At 57.5% G+C, this 16,053-nt stretch overlaps 1 protein-coding gene across 3 annotated transcripts; it reads left to right on the top strand.

Annotated features, from left to right (window-relative positions):
- Positions 1-1,620: 1,620 nt before the first annotated feature.
- Positions 1,621-10,387, top strand: TBX1 (T-box transcription factor 1; the record flags this gene model as incomplete). Of its 3 annotated transcripts, none has more annotated exons than XM_080919470.1 (9): positions 1,621-1,628; positions 3,986-4,105; positions 5,195-5,540; positions 6,960-7,061; positions 7,856-8,027; positions 8,521-8,676; positions 9,131-9,198; positions 9,281-9,381; positions 9,650-10,387. In XM_080919470.1, 8 exons carry the CDS (start codon positions 4,072-4,074, stop codon positions 10,102-10,104), a joined length of 1,434 nt encoding a protein of 477 aa, XP_080775596.1. In that variant the 3' UTR covers positions 10,105-10,387. The 3 variants fall into 3 exon arrangements, with proteins under 3 accessions (XP_080775596.1, XP_080775595.1, XP_080775594.1); XM_080919469.1 differs by lacking the exon at positions 1,621-1,628 and adding an exon at positions 3,320-3,427; XM_080919468.1 differs by lacking the exon at positions 1,621-1,628 and having other exon boundaries at positions 3,922-4,105.
- Between the last annotated feature and the right edge of the window lie 5,666 nt (positions 10,388-16,053).

Here is a 16,053-nt window from a genome sequence, read left to right as displayed (position 1 = left end):
GCTGGGGGCGGGGGAGGGGCCTCCCGATCTGCCCTTGACCTCCAGCATCGATCACCCAGAATGGCTCGGTTACAGCCTCGGACCAACCACCTACGTGGACACACTGACGACGGAGCGCACCCGGGGGGCCTGGGTTCCTGCCGAGGCAGCCACCAGGGGGCTGGGAGCGAGGGAAAAAGCGCAGAGCCTCCCGCTAGCCGGCGTGTCCCGGCTCCGGCGAAGGTCGAACTCCCACCCCTGCGCATCGGAGACTCCCGCGCGTCCTTGTCCCCGGCGCTGAGGCAGAGCCGCCCGACGTCAACCCAGAAGTCGGGGAAGTTGTTCCTGTCATAGCCAACGGCTTTCTTTGAGTCCTTGAGGCAGGAGATGTTGGTAATCCAAGCTATCAATCCTGAATGAATTAACCGGGTCACGTAAGCTCAGCCACTCTCCGAGCCTCCCTCAACGCCTTTAGGGACGTAGCCTGGGTCTGCCCTCCATGTTCTGATTTCTGGAAGAAGGGACCCCTGCGCCCCATCTCTGCGCCGGTCCACCTGTATGTATTTTTTGCTTCAAGTAACCAGGAATCAATGCTGAGAGCCCTCTGGGCCCACGCACTTGGTTCAGGGAGCCAGTAAGGCCTAAGACCCGTGGGCCGTCAGGCCGCGGGAGACCAAGGTGCGCAGGAACGTGTGCGGATAACAGCGAAGCTCGGAGAGGCCCGCGTCCTTACAACAGACAGAGAGTGAGGAGTGGGGCTGGTGGGTGTGAGGGGCTGGTCCGCACTCTCCCCTGGGGCAGCCACGTGTACCCAAGGGAGGCGGAGCCGAGCCAGAGCGAGGCAGGCGGGATTCGATAAGGGTCTGCCTCCCTTCGCTTTGGGAACTTAAGGAATTCTACCGGCTTCAGGTCTGACCCTGCAGATGGCCAACTAAGGGTGTGCGAGTTGCTGCAGAATCCAGCGACGGTGTTGGGTGCAGTCAGGAGCCCACACCGCCAGCCACAAAGCCCAGCGTTCAAGGGAAAATATAAAAAAATAATAATAATAAAGAGCAAGCTGCGCAGCGTCTCGGCCCCATTCTGCTCCCCTAGTCTCAAGCCTCTGAGCCCCACTCCTTTCCTACCAGCAGTCATCTCAACGTTAAACCTCAGTTTAAGGGCCTGTAAAATGGTCTAGTCAGGGATGTCAACATTCTGCCTCAGGCGTTGGAAAACTGCAGGTCTCCCCCCCCCTCCGGGTGGCATGTGGAGGAGCAGAGGGTACAGCCCAGGCCCTGACCATGCACTGAGCCCTCAGGACTAAGAGGTGTAACTAACGACCGGTGAGCGCAAACCACGGGCTCGCAGTCGCCCCTTACCGCTAAGGTGGACGCGCCGCCGGCAGGGGGAGTGAGGCGGAAGGGAGCCGCGGCCGGTGCAGGTGAGGGAGGAGCATTTCCCGGGTAAGACGCTGTGTCCCTTCTGAACCTATGCGCGTGGGGTGTAGGGCTACCGAGTGGGTCCGATCCTTAGCGCTGCGGGCAAGAACCGATCGTGAGGCAGCGTCGGGAGGAGAGGAGCGCAGGCCAGTTACTGGGAGACCAGGCATCGACCTCACAGTTTCGGTGCTGTGCCCAGGGAAAGGGCGGTCCTAAGTGCCGGGTCCCGTAGTGCGTAGAGGCGGTTGCTCTACAGCGGGCGGGAGGCTTGGGTGGACTCGCGCTAGCAGGGTTTCGGGTTTCTTAAGCTAGTCTTCCTAGGGGTTCCAATTTTCTACTGTAATGGCTAGCGTAGGGGAGAGCTGAGAAGGAAGGATGAACGTGACCAAAGGGGTGCCTATCCGATGGGAGTGGAGTGGGTTAGCCACCCACTGAACATGCTTAGTGGGGCCCCTCATACGTGCTCAGTCTCTGCTGGGGGGGGGGGGGTTGTTTGCTGTGAAGTGTTTGCTGACCCAGCTGTGGATTCCGAGTGCAGCCACAGCAGAAGGGGGTTAACGGAGATTGGAAGACTTCCTGTGTCGCTACAGGTGATGGCTGGGGCATCAGGACGGACCCCAGGGCTGACCCAGAGCAACTAGGAGTTCCAGAGGTTTTTCACTTTCACTTCTCAGTATTAGCCACACTGAGGTCCAGGATGGACCCAGCCCGGGGGTTGGGGTGGGTGGGGAGATCCTGGGGAAGACCTCAGCTACTCCTGGAATGATGTAGATCCCTATAATGCAAAGTCACCTGCGAAAGCTCTGCGCCCGCATCCTCACATGGGACTGCGTTTACAGAGGCTCTGTGGACTCTTCACTGACGCCACTGTATCTATGTATCACTACTGAGGCCTTTATGCGCCTGCGCAAGACTGAGCTCTCCTATGGAGGCTGTCTGTCACCTCTAGGGTTCTGGAGACAGTGAGCTAACCCTGCTCAGGAAAGGGGGAAAGAACCTGTGGATCCCCTAACCCCCACACTACCCTTCTTAGGCCTGCTCCAGGTGACATAGGTCACTATCATGGTCAGTCCTCTGAATGGCCAGCCACTTGGAGACCAAGGAACAACCTCCTGACAGCCTCCCTTTCTCAGCATTGCTGTCCTTAAGCTTTCAGGGGCAGGCTAGGCATCAGTCCAGTTACACACGCCACCCGTCCTGCGTCCCAATCTATATCATACAGGTCCCAGATACGCGCTCCCTGCACTCCTGGCCTTGACCCTTCCACTTAGTAGCTGCCACAGCCCAGGGACAGAGGCCCCGAGACTGTCCAACCTCTAGGAGAGGCTACATACATCCCACTACATCCTAAGTCAGTTCAGCAGAAGGCCTACAAAGTCTTGGGCAGAAAGGCCTTGAAAACCGGGCCTTGTCTACCAGTCTTTAGCAGAATCAAGGAAGTTCTGGGCTTCATATCCTGTTCACAAAGGGCATGGGCATACTGAGCGGGCCAGAGAGGCCCCGAGATAGTAGATGAAAAGAAGGTACAGAAGAATTGGGGCACTGATGTGATGTCTTGAGGCCCGAAGGCTGAGGGCCTGGTCCTGCACCTGAGCAGCTAGGCCCTTCCTGTGGGCAGGCTGGCTGCGGGGTGGAGAGGGGACAGCACCCCACCATGCGGTCTGAATTTCTCCGACGTGTCCTCAGCTCCCTCGGCCGGCCAGGCCCCGCCCCCGGTCCTCCCTGCGCCCCGCTGGTGCGCAGGGAGGTCGGAGGAATGGGCACTGCCCACCCTCCGGATGTAAAAGCGTCCTGGCCAGAGGCGGGCGGTGCGCGCGGGGTGCGCGTGACGCTGGGGCTCCTGGTCTTGTGCGGCCTGGGCGGCGTCCCACGGCCCGCTTCCCCACCAGGAAAGCAAGCTGACCCAAGGGGCCTGTAGGGGCAATTGCTGGTGAGGTCCAGCTCTGCGGCACGGAGGGACGAAGGACTCCGCAGCCCTGGGGCTATCTGCCCGTGGCCTGTGCGAGAGCCGGAGCCGCTCTCTTACCCAGGTGCAGGGGCCGCCGGGGAGGAGGTGGAGGCAGGTGGGGCCAAGGGCATGGCTAGACTCAGGCAGCCCCTCAGTGCCTCGCCAGTGCCCTGCCATCTCAGACTGGGACTGAGTGCTCGAGACATAGAAGCTTCTCCTTTGGGGCTGTAAACTCTGGTGGTGGCTTCGCCGAATAGAGGGGACGCCCAACCTCCGCAGAAGCTGCAGGATGTTCAAGGGGCGTTGGTCACACAGGGCCCCGGGAGGAGAGACAAGGGACAGAGAGCTTACAAGGCAGGAGGGCCCTGAATTTCCAGGGCGCTCCAAATGTTCGAACTCCCGGGCCAATATTGGCTGAAAATGGGGGGGTCTCATGACGCCATAATCCCTTGGGCCCTGGACCGGCGGCTGTGAATGGCACCACAGGCCCCCGCCCCCGGGCCCCCTACGCTGGGCTGGGCGCGGTGTGGCTGGGCGTACGCAGTCGGAGGCGGCGCCGGTCAGGCCCGGGCGCCTATGGACGCGCGGAGCCCGCTGTCTGCCCGGGCCAGCGCGTTCAGCATCGCCTCTCTTGTTGCAGCCGAGGCCTCGGAGGGCACCGCCCACCGGGGCCCCAGGCCCTCGGACCGGGTGAAACTTCGCCGGCTACCAGGATCCCCAGCCGGGATGCACTTCAGCACAGTCACCAGGGACATGGAAGGTGAGCCTTCTGTCCGCGTCTACACCATCAGGCCGCCCGCCGGCCCCCTGCTGTGAGGCCCAGTGGCCCAGCGGGTAGAAAGGAGCTCTAGGCCGGGTGGGTTCCAACCTTGAAGCTGGGACTCTGGACTCTGGACAGGAAGAAAGGGCGGCATTCCCCAAAGTCAGTCCACCCACCATACTGGGACTCCAACCTCAGGGACTGACTTAGCTCAGTAGTTACGTCTTCTAGAGATAGGACAACAGGGTAGTCTTTGAGCTGGAAGAAGCAAAGGTGGTTAGAGAAGAGCCGAGGAAGGCGGTAAAAGGAGGGGGCGGGGAACAAAAACAAACAAACAAACAAAAATACAAAGCAACGAGAGCAGCCAAGAGGAAAAGAAAGTGAGAAAACCAACAATATGATGAAGGTAAAATAGAACGATACACGCAAAGGAAATAAAGATAACGAAAGAGAAAATAAAGGATAGCTTGAGACAGAAATGTAACTTCAGTAAAGAACAAGAGAAAGCCTGCAGATTCCATTTACATCGAAAGGGCAAAGACTCAAGAATGGAGAACACAGAAATGAGAGGAAGAGGTTAGACGGAAGGGAAGGCATGAAATTCAGAGAGTGGAGAGACACCGAAAGAAGAGCTAGAGGCAGGGAGTTAAGAAGAAGCTGTAGCAAGAGAGAAAACGTGAGAAGTTGAAACTAGGGACACAAAAGGTAGAGAAGCAAGAACTTGGGGAGCGTCTGGCGCAGAAGAAAAGCCAGCGCGCGCTGGCGGCGGGGAGGGCCGCGCACCGGCCCGTAGCCCCCGGAGCCGGTCGGAGCGGTCCGGGGGCCCGGGCCCCCGAAGCCTCGGCGGGGGAGGGGCGGGGGGAGGGGCACGGGCTATTGTCTCGGCGGGGCGGGGCGGGGCGGGGCGGCTCCGCGGGGCCGGCCCGCGGGGTGGGGCGGTGCGGCCCCGGGCGCGTGCGGCGCAGCGCCCGCCACTCGGCCCGCCGCGCGGGACGGCGCTCTGATCGGCGGCGGGTGGCCTTCGGGTCATGATCTCCGCCGTGTCCAGCCCGTGGCTCACGCAGCTCTCGCACTTCTGCGACGTTGCAGCCTTCGCGGCCAGCAGTCTGAGCGGCCTGGGAGCCCCGTCGCCTGGCGCCGACCCGTTCGGCCCTCGCGAGCCGCCGCCACCGCGCTACGACCCGTGCGCCGCGGCCCCCGGTGCCCCAGGCCCGCCGCCGCCGCCGCGCGCCTACCCTTTCGCGCCCGCTCCGGGGACGGCTAGCAGCTCGGCGGCGGAGTCCGAGGGTCCGGGGGCTGGCCGCGCCGCCGCGGCCAAGGCGCCGGTGAAGAAGAACCCGAAGGTGGCCAGCGTGAGCGTGCAGCTGGAGATGAAGGCGCTGTGGGACGAGTTCAATCAGCTGGGCACCGAGATGATCGTCACCAAGGCAGGCAGGTCAGGCGCCCCCTCCCTGCGCCCCTGCCCACGTGCGTGCCGTGCCTCAGACTGCGTGTCCAAGGGATGCGCAGGAGCCGGGCTAGAAAGCGGGTGGAGGTGGAGGTGCAGCCGGGCCACCTGCGGGTCCCTCTGGCCTCTCTGCTGACCCGCTCCAGCGACAATCCGCAGAGCACCAACCGCGAGTCCTGGGACTCTTCGAGGGAAATCTATGGCCCAAAAGTGCGCCCGGCTATGGTGGTTAGGCAGCCGCCACTTAGGAAACTCCCGCGTGGGTTTCGTTCGGTCTGTTCGGCCATCTCAAGAGCAAACATTCCCTAGTTGTATGGATAATTTTAGGAGAGAGTTAAGACCCTTAAAAGCCAGTGCGCTTATTTTCCGGGAACTCAAGACTTGGTTTTCTTGGGCCTCAATTTTGGCCGCTTGTGGGCCCAGTTCGTCACAAACCTGGCAGAGTATTCGTGCCAGTCGCCTTGTTATTTGTTTTAAGGGCAGAGAGGGAAAAGGAACAATTGCAGATGCTCCCGATTTGACCAGTAGACAAAGGCCTGTGCTGGGTTGTGTCTAATGTACACACCAGCTTTGTGGCCAAGGAGGCTCAGGGCCTGTTTGCAGAGCCTTCTCGAGGTTTCTGTTTCCCTGCTGTGCAGCCCTCCTTGGGGAACCTAGGCCTGTCCTTTGCTGCTGCTCTGTGGATTTTCTCCAGACTCGTTAGCTGTCCGTACGAACCAACACAGCCTACTGAAGACAGCGGCTTGGCCTTCTGCTCCCGGGCAGACAAGGGCTTTGACTGTCACTGAAGGGGTTTAGAGGAGAGGGAGGAAACAGGAAAGCATATACTGAGTCTTTTGCAAACAGATTCTTGGGGGGCGGGCAGGAATTTGCCTGTTGGGAGACTGTTGGCCAGGTCTTGAGAGTTGAAGGTTGGAGTGCTGGGGTGTCAGTGTGAGTGGGGGAGAATGTTTGAGATCCCCACAGCACTGGTTTCACTTTGTTGGAACCGGGAACTCTTTCACTTTGTTGGATGAAGCCAGGGAGGCTCTGAGAGGGGGAGAAGCTCCAGGACCCAAATCTTAGGTATCCTGCTGCTGGCTGAGGCAAGGTCCAGAAAGTTCCGGAATTCCTGGGGCAAGGCTGTCTGTGTAAGCAAAGAAGACAGAAGAGGCTTTGGGGGTCTGCAGCTCCACACCTGGTTAGCCATTTTTGTGTTTCAGAGAGGGGCCTGAGGCCTGACCTGTTGCTGCCTGGCCCAGGGTTGGATAAGGGCCTACTTGAGGTTAGAGAGCCAAGGAAGCAGCTAAAGAGAGACCCGAAGGAAGGAAGGGCTGGGCTAGGGGCTACTAGGCCAGAGAAATTAGAGAGCAGTTGTGTGTCCCCTACCTGACTGAGGTGACCTGACCTCCCTACCATCACCCCCAGACGAATGTTCCCCACCTTCCAAGTGAAGCTTTTTGGAATGGATCCCATGGCTGACTACATGCTACTCATGGACTTTGTGCCTGTGGATGACAAGCGCTATCGGTGAGCCTGCCCCTGGGACCTCCAGACAGGCTGTGTTCAGGGGATGGGGTGCTAGAGGAAAAGTCCCTCCTGCTGACAGACTTCAAATGCCACCCAAACCAAGTAACTCTCTCCTGACTCGGTCCTTCTGTACAGACTGCTGCACAGGCTGCTCTTACCCAGCTCGGTCCGGTCCCGATTAACCCAGATTCCACCCTATTTATTTTGAGCTGCCTCAGAAACTCCCTGTAGGAACCTCCTGAGCTTCAGGCAACAGGCAGCTCAGATGCCTTGGCTCCTGTGGTCTGCCGCTTTCCTGGTGTCTTCTGGTGGCTGTCCTGTCCCCTTCCCCCATCTCTAGAGAACCTTCAGTTCCAGAGCTGGGCCGGAAAGGTGGGGTGGCTGGTAAAGATTGTGCAGGGCGGGCCTGGGCTGCTTGGACAATTAAGCGTAATTAATATAGGGAACATTGGCCGCCCTGTGCCCAAAGCCACCGGCTAGCGATGACATATCAAGTCTCCGACCTTCTTCTAGGCCCTGGGGCAGGCAGACCCGCTTGCAGCGAAATGGAAGGGGGGAGTGGCTTCCTCTCTGTCTGCAGCAAGGTTTCCCTCACCTTTTGTGTGTTGGGCCTTAGGAAGTTTTCTAGTTTATCCACAGTCCCCCCTCTTGCTGCTGTGGATCGAGAATCTTGATTTCACCAAGAGCACAAACAGCTCCAAAGCTCTTCCAGGGTCCATCTGCACATGGGCGGGGGGGGGGGGGGTTCTTCTTTACCCTACACCTACATAGCATGAGCCATGATGTTCCCCTAGGTACGCTTTCCATAGCTCCTCCTGGCTGGTGGCCGGCAAGGCCGACCCAGCCACACCTGGCCGAGTGCACTACCACCCAGACTCGCCGGCTAAGGGCGCACAGTGGATGAAGCAGATTGTGTCGTTCGACAAGCTGAAGCTGACCAATAACCTGCTGGATGACAATGGCCATGTAGGCAACCCTTCGTGATTTCTGAGCTGCCCCTTCCAGAGTCCCCACCCGCTAGAGAGTACTGGGCAGCGCTGGGTGGTGGGCTTCTGACAGGATGGCCTCTGTCTGAGATCACCTTCCTTCCCTTCCCCACTCTGAGCTCAGGTGGGGGGCTCTTTAATTGGAAAGGAGATCCCTTTTGTGAGAAAAGGTCAAGAGCCGGTTGGAATCCTAGCCTGGGGGAGGGGATTCCTGACGGGTGAACTCTGTCCAGGCCTGGAGCAATCCCCGGGGCCCGGAAGATCTACAGTCCCATGGTTTGCCAGTCTAAGAAACATCTTTCCTTGGAGATCCTAAACGGGCTGCAAGGCCCTATGTAGTTTAGAATGGCGGGGGTTTGCCCACATTGGCTAAGGAAATTCACTGCTCACTTAGACTTTGCTGACTTCACGATTCCAGCCTGAATCCTCCTCCAGCCCCGTGGCTGGAGCTGACCACCTTCCTTGTCTTCTAGATTATCCTCAACTCCATGCACAGATACCAGCCCCGCTTCCATGTCGTGTACGTGGACCCTCGAAAAGACAGTGAGAAGTATGCAGAGGAGAACTTCAAAACGTTTGTGTTTGAGGAGACACGCTTCACTGCAGTTACTGCCTACCAGAATCACCGGGTGAGGGTCTGCGGTGGGGTCTCGGGACAGGCACCCCACTGCCCTCCCCCTCCACAGGCCCGCCCAGCCTCCTGTATCAGCTTGACCTCTGTATCGGCAACTGTCACTGCAGCCTGAAAGTTTGTTTTCCAAACCATTCCGGAAACTCCCCATCAGAGGCCTGATCTGAGGTTTACCCAGATTCCTAGGGGCAGCTCAGTTGCCCTCTTTGTGCTGGGGAGCTGAGGAGGGCGGAGGTGACCGCAGTCCCATCCCAGTCAGGGATGTGAGTCTTCTTCACTTATTTGGGGAGGGAACGGTAGGTCTGATGAGAGAGAAGGCGCGTCGTGCTGGGGCGTGGGCACTTGTGGGCCCCTTCTCTTCCAGATAGCGCAGAAAGCCTAATTACCATCCCCTGCCGCCGCTGCCGAGGGCGGGTGGCGAGAGCGGTTAGCTTACACCAGCTTCCCCGCAGATCACTCAGCTTAAGATTGCCAGCAACCCCTTCGCCAAAGGCTTCAGGGACTGCGACCCGGAGGACTGGTGAGTGTCCTCAGAAGAAAAGGCAAGGGCCAGGGTGCTTGGTCTGGATGCTTTGGTGATGTGACCCACTCCCCTTCCTCAGGCCCCGGAACCACCGGCCCGGAGCGCTGCCGCTTGTGAGTGCCTTTGCTCGCTCTCGAAATCCCGTGGCTTCCCCGACGCAGCCCAACGGGGCGGACAAAGGTAGGACCTGGGGTCGTGGGATCCCGGCCGAAGCCGGCGCGCGCTCGGGTCTGCCGCCGCACCCGGCCTCGCCCGCACCCCCGGGCGTCACGGCTTCAGCAGTTTCACAAGGAGGCGACAGGCGGGCAAGCCCGCACTTGCTCTCTCGCCCTCCGCCTCTCCCGCCGCGCCCCGGACGGCGCGGGCCGGGGGTGGAGGTGGGGGCTATGGCTCGGCAGGTGCGCCCTGACCGTCCCTGCCCCGCGCTCACCCCCGGCTCTCCCCGCAGACGCGGCGGAAGCCCGGCGCGAGTTCGACCGCGACTCCGGACCCGCAGCGCTCGGCGACGCCACGCACCCGCCGCAGCTGCTGGCGCGAGTGCTGAGCCCCTCACTGCCTGGGCCTGGTGGCCTCGTCCCGCTACCCGGCGGATCCGGAGGCCGCCACAGTCCCCCACACGCGGATCTCCGCCTGGAGGCGCCGGGCGCGTCCGAGCCGCTGCACCACCATCCCTACAAGTATCCGGCCGCCGCCTACGACCACTACCTCGGGGCCAAGAGCCGGCCGGCGCCCTACCCGCTGCCAGGCCTGCGCGGCCACGGCTACCACCCGCACGCGCACCCGCACCACCACCACCACCACCCGGCGGTGAACCCGGCCGCCGCCGCCGCCGCTGCCGCAGCAGCCAACGTGTACTCGTCGGCGGCCGCGCCGCCCGGTGCCTACGACTACTGCCCCAGATAGTGCGCCCGCGCGCCGGCCCCAAGGGCCACCCAAGGACGCGTTCCCCATCTGGGGAGCCATGAGGGCCTCCCGCCCGCCAGTGCCAAAGCTCCCCGTCCGAGGCGGAAGGAAGTGGTATTTATTGTTCTCCGCGAGACCGTGTCGCCTCCGGCCCGGCCGGCAATTGCAGTGTAGACGACTCGAGTGAGCCCCGCCTGCAGGCGGTGTAGATACGACGTGTAGATATCTGTAGATACTGTAGATACGGCACCGGTTTCATAAACGGTTTCGCCTCTTTTGGAAACTGCTAGTGTGGCTATTCTTTTGCATCTAATTCGATTGGGCTGGGCGTCTTTGGGGCAGAGGGACTTAGTCTTCTCAGCCCCGGTCACTGGTGTGGGCATGGAGCAAGGGTCTCCTCAGCTTTAACCGTCCCTCCCCTCCTGCCTTCTTCCAGCAGCCCCTCCAGTCCACTACCGGCTGGGCGCGCAGTTTTCTCAGGGCAGGCACCGGATTTCACTTCAGCTCTCCACACCTGCAGCTGCTGCTTCAGGATTTGGGTCTGAACCTGTTTACGGGACTAGACCATACGTTTTCCGGTGAAAGCCAGGAGTGATGTTAGGGACAGGACACTGTCCATCGGCCTCGGATGGCATTCGGAAAGTAGCCGGCGTTGCCCTGGTCTGGCACCAGCCCAGAACTGTGTTTCCCCCTGTTTATTGACTTTATTCATTGAATGTCCCCACAGAATGATGGGGGGGGGGCGCACAATGACAGTGGTCATGAGTCATCTTGAAACTCCCGTGTGAAGCATTTTTTTCCCAGGCCAGGTGGCTGGGTGACCTGTCTCCGTTAACTCAACACTATCGAAGTGGCCAAAGGAACCCTTTGATCCCTCCCTTCCTGAGCCCCAGCAGGAAGGGCCAAACGAAGGCCAGCCAGAGTTAAGGCTGGCTTATGCCTCAAATAAATGGGAAATGTCGGGCTGTATCCCTGGCCTTCCGTTTCAGTGTTTCATGGCACATGTTGCCCTCAGAGACATGTCTTCCTCAAGCACTTCCACATGTCAACCCCAAGTCAGCCCAACGTGTCTGACTTGTCCTAGGTTGGGTGGTCACCCCTTCCTTCCAAGAGCATCTAGTCCATATGACCAGAGGGGACAAAGCTGTAGGGACACTCCCTGGGTCCAGCTATGAACATTCATTCTCAACTCCTGCCCCTAACCTACCTTCAGTGCAGGCTCCTTTCTACAGGTGACAGTGGGCTCTGCACAAGGCCACCTGCTCCACAGACCTCCATACTTTAGTCCCTGAGAAGCCAGTGACTCCAGTCTACTGGAGTGGTAGCCTGGGGTTTGTCCTGCAGAGGGCAATGGTCAGCTGCAGACAGCCCCTCTCCCTCCCGGGATGCAGCCATTTCCAATTCTTTCAACATGACAGGATATGGGGCAGAGCTGTTTCATTAAAACCTCCATGTTTGTGTTATTCAAAGCTGAAATGAGCTGCCGCAGCACCCGGTTTTTGAAAGCAGAGGTGTAACACTCACTCACACACACACACACACACACACACACAGAGCAGAGACCTCTAAGTATGCAATTCATTGACCTTGCAAATAACTTTGCTCCTATACAGCTAGTGTGTTCACAAGGAGACCGGGGCCACTGCTAGCCACGTGAAAGGATGTACATTTTATGATGTATATATGGTGTGACTCCTAGTGCTAGGTGCTCTGGCACTGAATGTTGGCCAGACGCAACAGAGAAGGGAATATTCTCCACCACGACTCTCAAAGCCCAGGGCTTCTCCCCTCTGTCCCAGGGATGAACCTGAGAACACCTATAGACAGAAGGCTGGGCAGGGGCACACTGCTGTCCCAGCTTCTCTCCTTTACTGTTTGTTGTGTGTCTGCTTGGCACTGCTGTGGCTGATGCCATGGCGCTGACCTCCCTATGGGCAGCTGCCTCCAAACAGCCCTTCACTGCCTTATAAGAACTGGCTTTCCTGTGATGGCCAATCTGTTTTTCTTTGTTCTCCCTCCCTCCCTCCCTCCCTCCCTCTCTCTCTCTCTCTCTCTCTCTCTCTCTCTCTCTCTCTCTCACACACACACACACACACACTGGCTGTCCTAAAACTCACTATGTAGATCAGACTGGCCTTAAACTCACAGAGATCTGCCTGTTTTCCTCTGCCTCAAGTGGGTAGGATTCAAGGAGTGTGCCACCACGCCCTGCCATGTTTTCTGGATGTGTACATTCTCAGCTCAAACTTTGCATTCCCAAAGTTGATGGTATTTGGAGGTAGAACCTTCAGAATGTGGCAGTGAGGGCTGGGGGTGATGCTGGTGTGGGTAGGAACACGTACCTACCTCCTAAGAAGGATTAAAAGACACAGGCGCTGGAGAGATGGCTCAGTGGTTAAGAACACTGCTGCTCTTCTTGAGGACTGCGGTCCAGCTTTCATCACACCATGGTGGTTCTCAACCACTTGCAACTCCAATTTCTGGAGCTACAACAGATGCCTTCTGGTCTTCACAGGCACTGCACACACATGGTGAAAAGCGAAACACGCAAAGATATAAAATAAAAATTAAACAGGTTTAAAAGGGACTCCTCACTCTCTACCATAGGAAGACTCAGAATGAGGCTCTTGCACCTTAAAGCACAGACAACCAACCCAGACCGACTAACCTTCACCTTGCACTTTCAGCCGCCAGACTAGAGCAGTAGGCACACCTCCAACCCTAGGCTAGCCTGGTCTACAGAGTTCTAGGACAGTCAGAACTACGAAGACCTCCCCCACGAAAGGCGTAAAGTTTCCTGCTGTAAACCAATGCTGGTAACTAGTTTAGAGCTGACTTGAGTGATTAAGAGAGACAGTCTTTTCATTTCACCTAAGGAAGTAGTGGAACTTCCTCGGGAGCCACAGCCTGCCCTGCCCTGCTGTAGGATGCTGTGATGTCCTTTTGGGGACAGAGTGCCTTATTTTACCTGCGTCTTCTTGGCTGTTGGGCTCTCCCCTAAAATGTTCCCAGGGATTCCCAGATAGTACAGATAGTCTAAGCTCTAATCCATGACTCAAAACTCTTCAGAAATATAATAAACACCCAACTGGAGAGCTAGACCTGGCTAGGGGAGATAAGACAATGGGCAGAGCCTCAGGCAGCCCAGGAACTCCAGGGGTGCTTGCTCTGTAATGGCCGCCTTTCCTAAGGGCAAGGGAAACCTTCGGCATGCAGAGGACCAGGGGAAACTGCTGAGGGGAAGCCTAGAGTGGTGCTGACAGGCAGAGACCCCGCTGGTCTGCAACTCCAAACTCTAGCCCCATTGGGGCAAGTCAGGAGTGTGGGGTTTCTGTGATGAGTGTGGAGGATGAGGTGAGCTACAGATCAAAGTGGGGATGAGAGGGAGCAGGGCCAGTGTGGCACTGGCAGGCAGGAGGCCAGTGGTGGCAGGACAGGCTTGTGTGCCTTAGTTCCCCATGTGCTGTGCTGATGCTGGATCTGTGTAAGTGTGGTTCATGTAGACTCCGGGCACTGGATCTGTTTAAGTGTGGTTCATGTAGACTCCGGCACTGGAACTCTCATGTTTTATGTTTTCTCTCCTGTGAGTGTTTCTTGAGGTCCCAGCCAGGTTTGACAAAGGAGTTCACTTCACCTTGCCACTCTTCCTGCATCTCTCCAGCCACCTCACATCCTTCTGTGGGTCTAGCCCAGAGCAAGTAGAGACTGGGCTCCTGGCCCTGTAGGCAGATGGGACCTTCCTCCTCTGGCAGTGAGTCTCACGTTCTTTGCCTTTCCCTAACCACACATCAAGCCTTTGATTGGGTTCCCCTTCCTGCTTGTTGTATTACTTCAAACCAGATGGGCTCCTCAGATGAAGTCTGGAGACTCCGTGTCTGCTTACCGCTGCCAGGTCTGTGTGTGGGGAAACAGCAGAGGCAAAGGTATTGTGCTAACAGCAGCTCAGAAGGGGGAGGGGACAGTAAGCTCTCACAGCAGGAATTAAGCTGTCCTCTTAATTGTGGGGGATGGCACTGCAACATCCTTTATCAGTTTTCATTTGCCACTTTAGGTTCTCATTCCATTCTCTTCTGCCACCCCCGCTCCATCCCTGGACTTTGGGCCAGCCCAGAACCTTCTCTGCAGACCCCATCAGGACTCAGCCCCACAGTGTTCCTGTCTAGGACATGACGCAGACTTGTACCTTTGGCCTCTCCCCAAACATACCCCATATTCCCTGCTCTTCTTGCCTGTCTGGCTCTGGCTCATGGTAGCACTCTGCCTTCCACACCTAGCTTTTATAATAATAATGAAATAAACTCTTAGATCCCCCCACGACACAGTTCCTCTTGTGTTATCCTCACAAGCATCCCAGGCTCCTGAGATGAGAGGCCCTGACTCTGCTCTGAGGGGGTGCAATAGAGCCCTTTCCTGTACAGCTGAGAAACAGCCTGGTGCACTTGGGAGCATAGATTCCCACCCTGCTGTTCCTGTCCTGTCAGCCTCTGGTCCTCCTGGACTCCTGTGGTGAAGGCTCCATCCTCAGGGTGTGAGTCTTCACAGTCAGAGCCCACCTTACTGGAACTGGTTGTATCTCTCCTGGCCCAAGAAGCTATCAAAGGGCTTCTACCCAGAGGCCAAGCACAGTGCTGCTCCTATTACAGGCTGCTGGCCTCCACAGAACCAGGTTCTGGGTCAGGATGGCCTCTGGCTCCTGCCTATGGCCTAACATCTGCTCAGTCTCAGGCTGTCCCTGAGAACTGTCCCCTGGTTCTTGGTGCTGGGTTTCCCTCCAGCACTGATCCCTAGTCTAGAAGTGTCTTGCCTCTGTCCAGACTAATTATCTGGAAGGCAGTCTCCCAATTGCCGAAGGCTGGCATGCACTAACAGAAAGCCTGGGCTAAGCTACAATGAGACACTATCTCACACACAAGGTTGGCTATTCTTGTTTGGTTGGTTTGGTTTATGAGAGAAGTTTCTCCGTGTAGCCCTGGAACTCGCTCTGTAGACCAGGTTAGCCTTGAACTCAGAGTGCCTCTGCCTTCCGAGTGTGGGGTTAAAGGTGTGTGACACCACCATCCAGTTTAACACTATAATTCTCTTCTTCTTCTTCTTCTTCTTCTTCTTCTTCTTCTTCTTCTTCTTTTTCTTCTTCTTCTTCTGCTTCTTCTTCTTCTCCTCCTCCTCCTCCTCCTCCTCCTCCTCCTCCTCCTCTTCCTTCTTCTCCTCCTCCTTCTTCTCCTCCTCCTTCTCCTCTTCCTCCTTCTTCTCCTCCCCCCTCCTCCTCCTCTTCCTTCTTCTTCTTAATATTTGCTTATTTATTTTATGTGAGCACACTGTAGCTGTCCTCAGACACACCAGAAGAGGGCATTGGATCCCATTACAGATGGTTGTGAGCCACCATGTGGTTGCTGGGAATTGAACTCAGGACCTCTGGAAAAACAGCCAGTGTTCTTAAGTGCTGAGCCATCCCTACAGCCCCAAGACTGATATTCTGAAAAACAAACAAACAAACAAAAATTAGCAATGAAGTGAAGCAGCTGAGAGTGAAGCTCAGATATGGCCCATGCCTAATACCCGAGCGACAGCACCCAGGTCAGTTCAATGCTCAGTTCTGCAAAAACAAAAGCAAAGCCAACAAGCCAGCTGTGGTGGCTCACAGCTGTATTCCAAATGGCTGAGGTGGGGTAGACACAAGTGTGAGGCCAGCGTGGGCTAGAAGTAACGGGGGATGCAGGAGCTCAGGGGTCGCAGCTGTCCTGTATTTCAGGTGCAGGAGTACACAGAGAAGCTTGGGACACCCTCAAAACTGTTGAGAGAGGGGTCCCACCATGCATGTGCATGGCCGTGTCCAGAGCTGCATCATTCACAAGCACCAAGAAACAGAACCAACTCCCATGGCCTCTGGGAGGTAGATAAATAAGCTAAATGTGGTTCACCCACGCAATGGAGTACCTCCCAGCCCTCACA

Source organism: Micromys minutus (genome assembly GCF_963924665.1).
Source record: "Micromys minutus genome assembly, chromosome: 7".
Taxonomy (NCBI): domain Eukaryota; kingdom Metazoa; phylum Chordata; class Mammalia; order Rodentia; family Muridae; genus Micromys; species Micromys minutus.
This window is presented reverse-complemented; position numbering and strand designations above follow the sequence as displayed.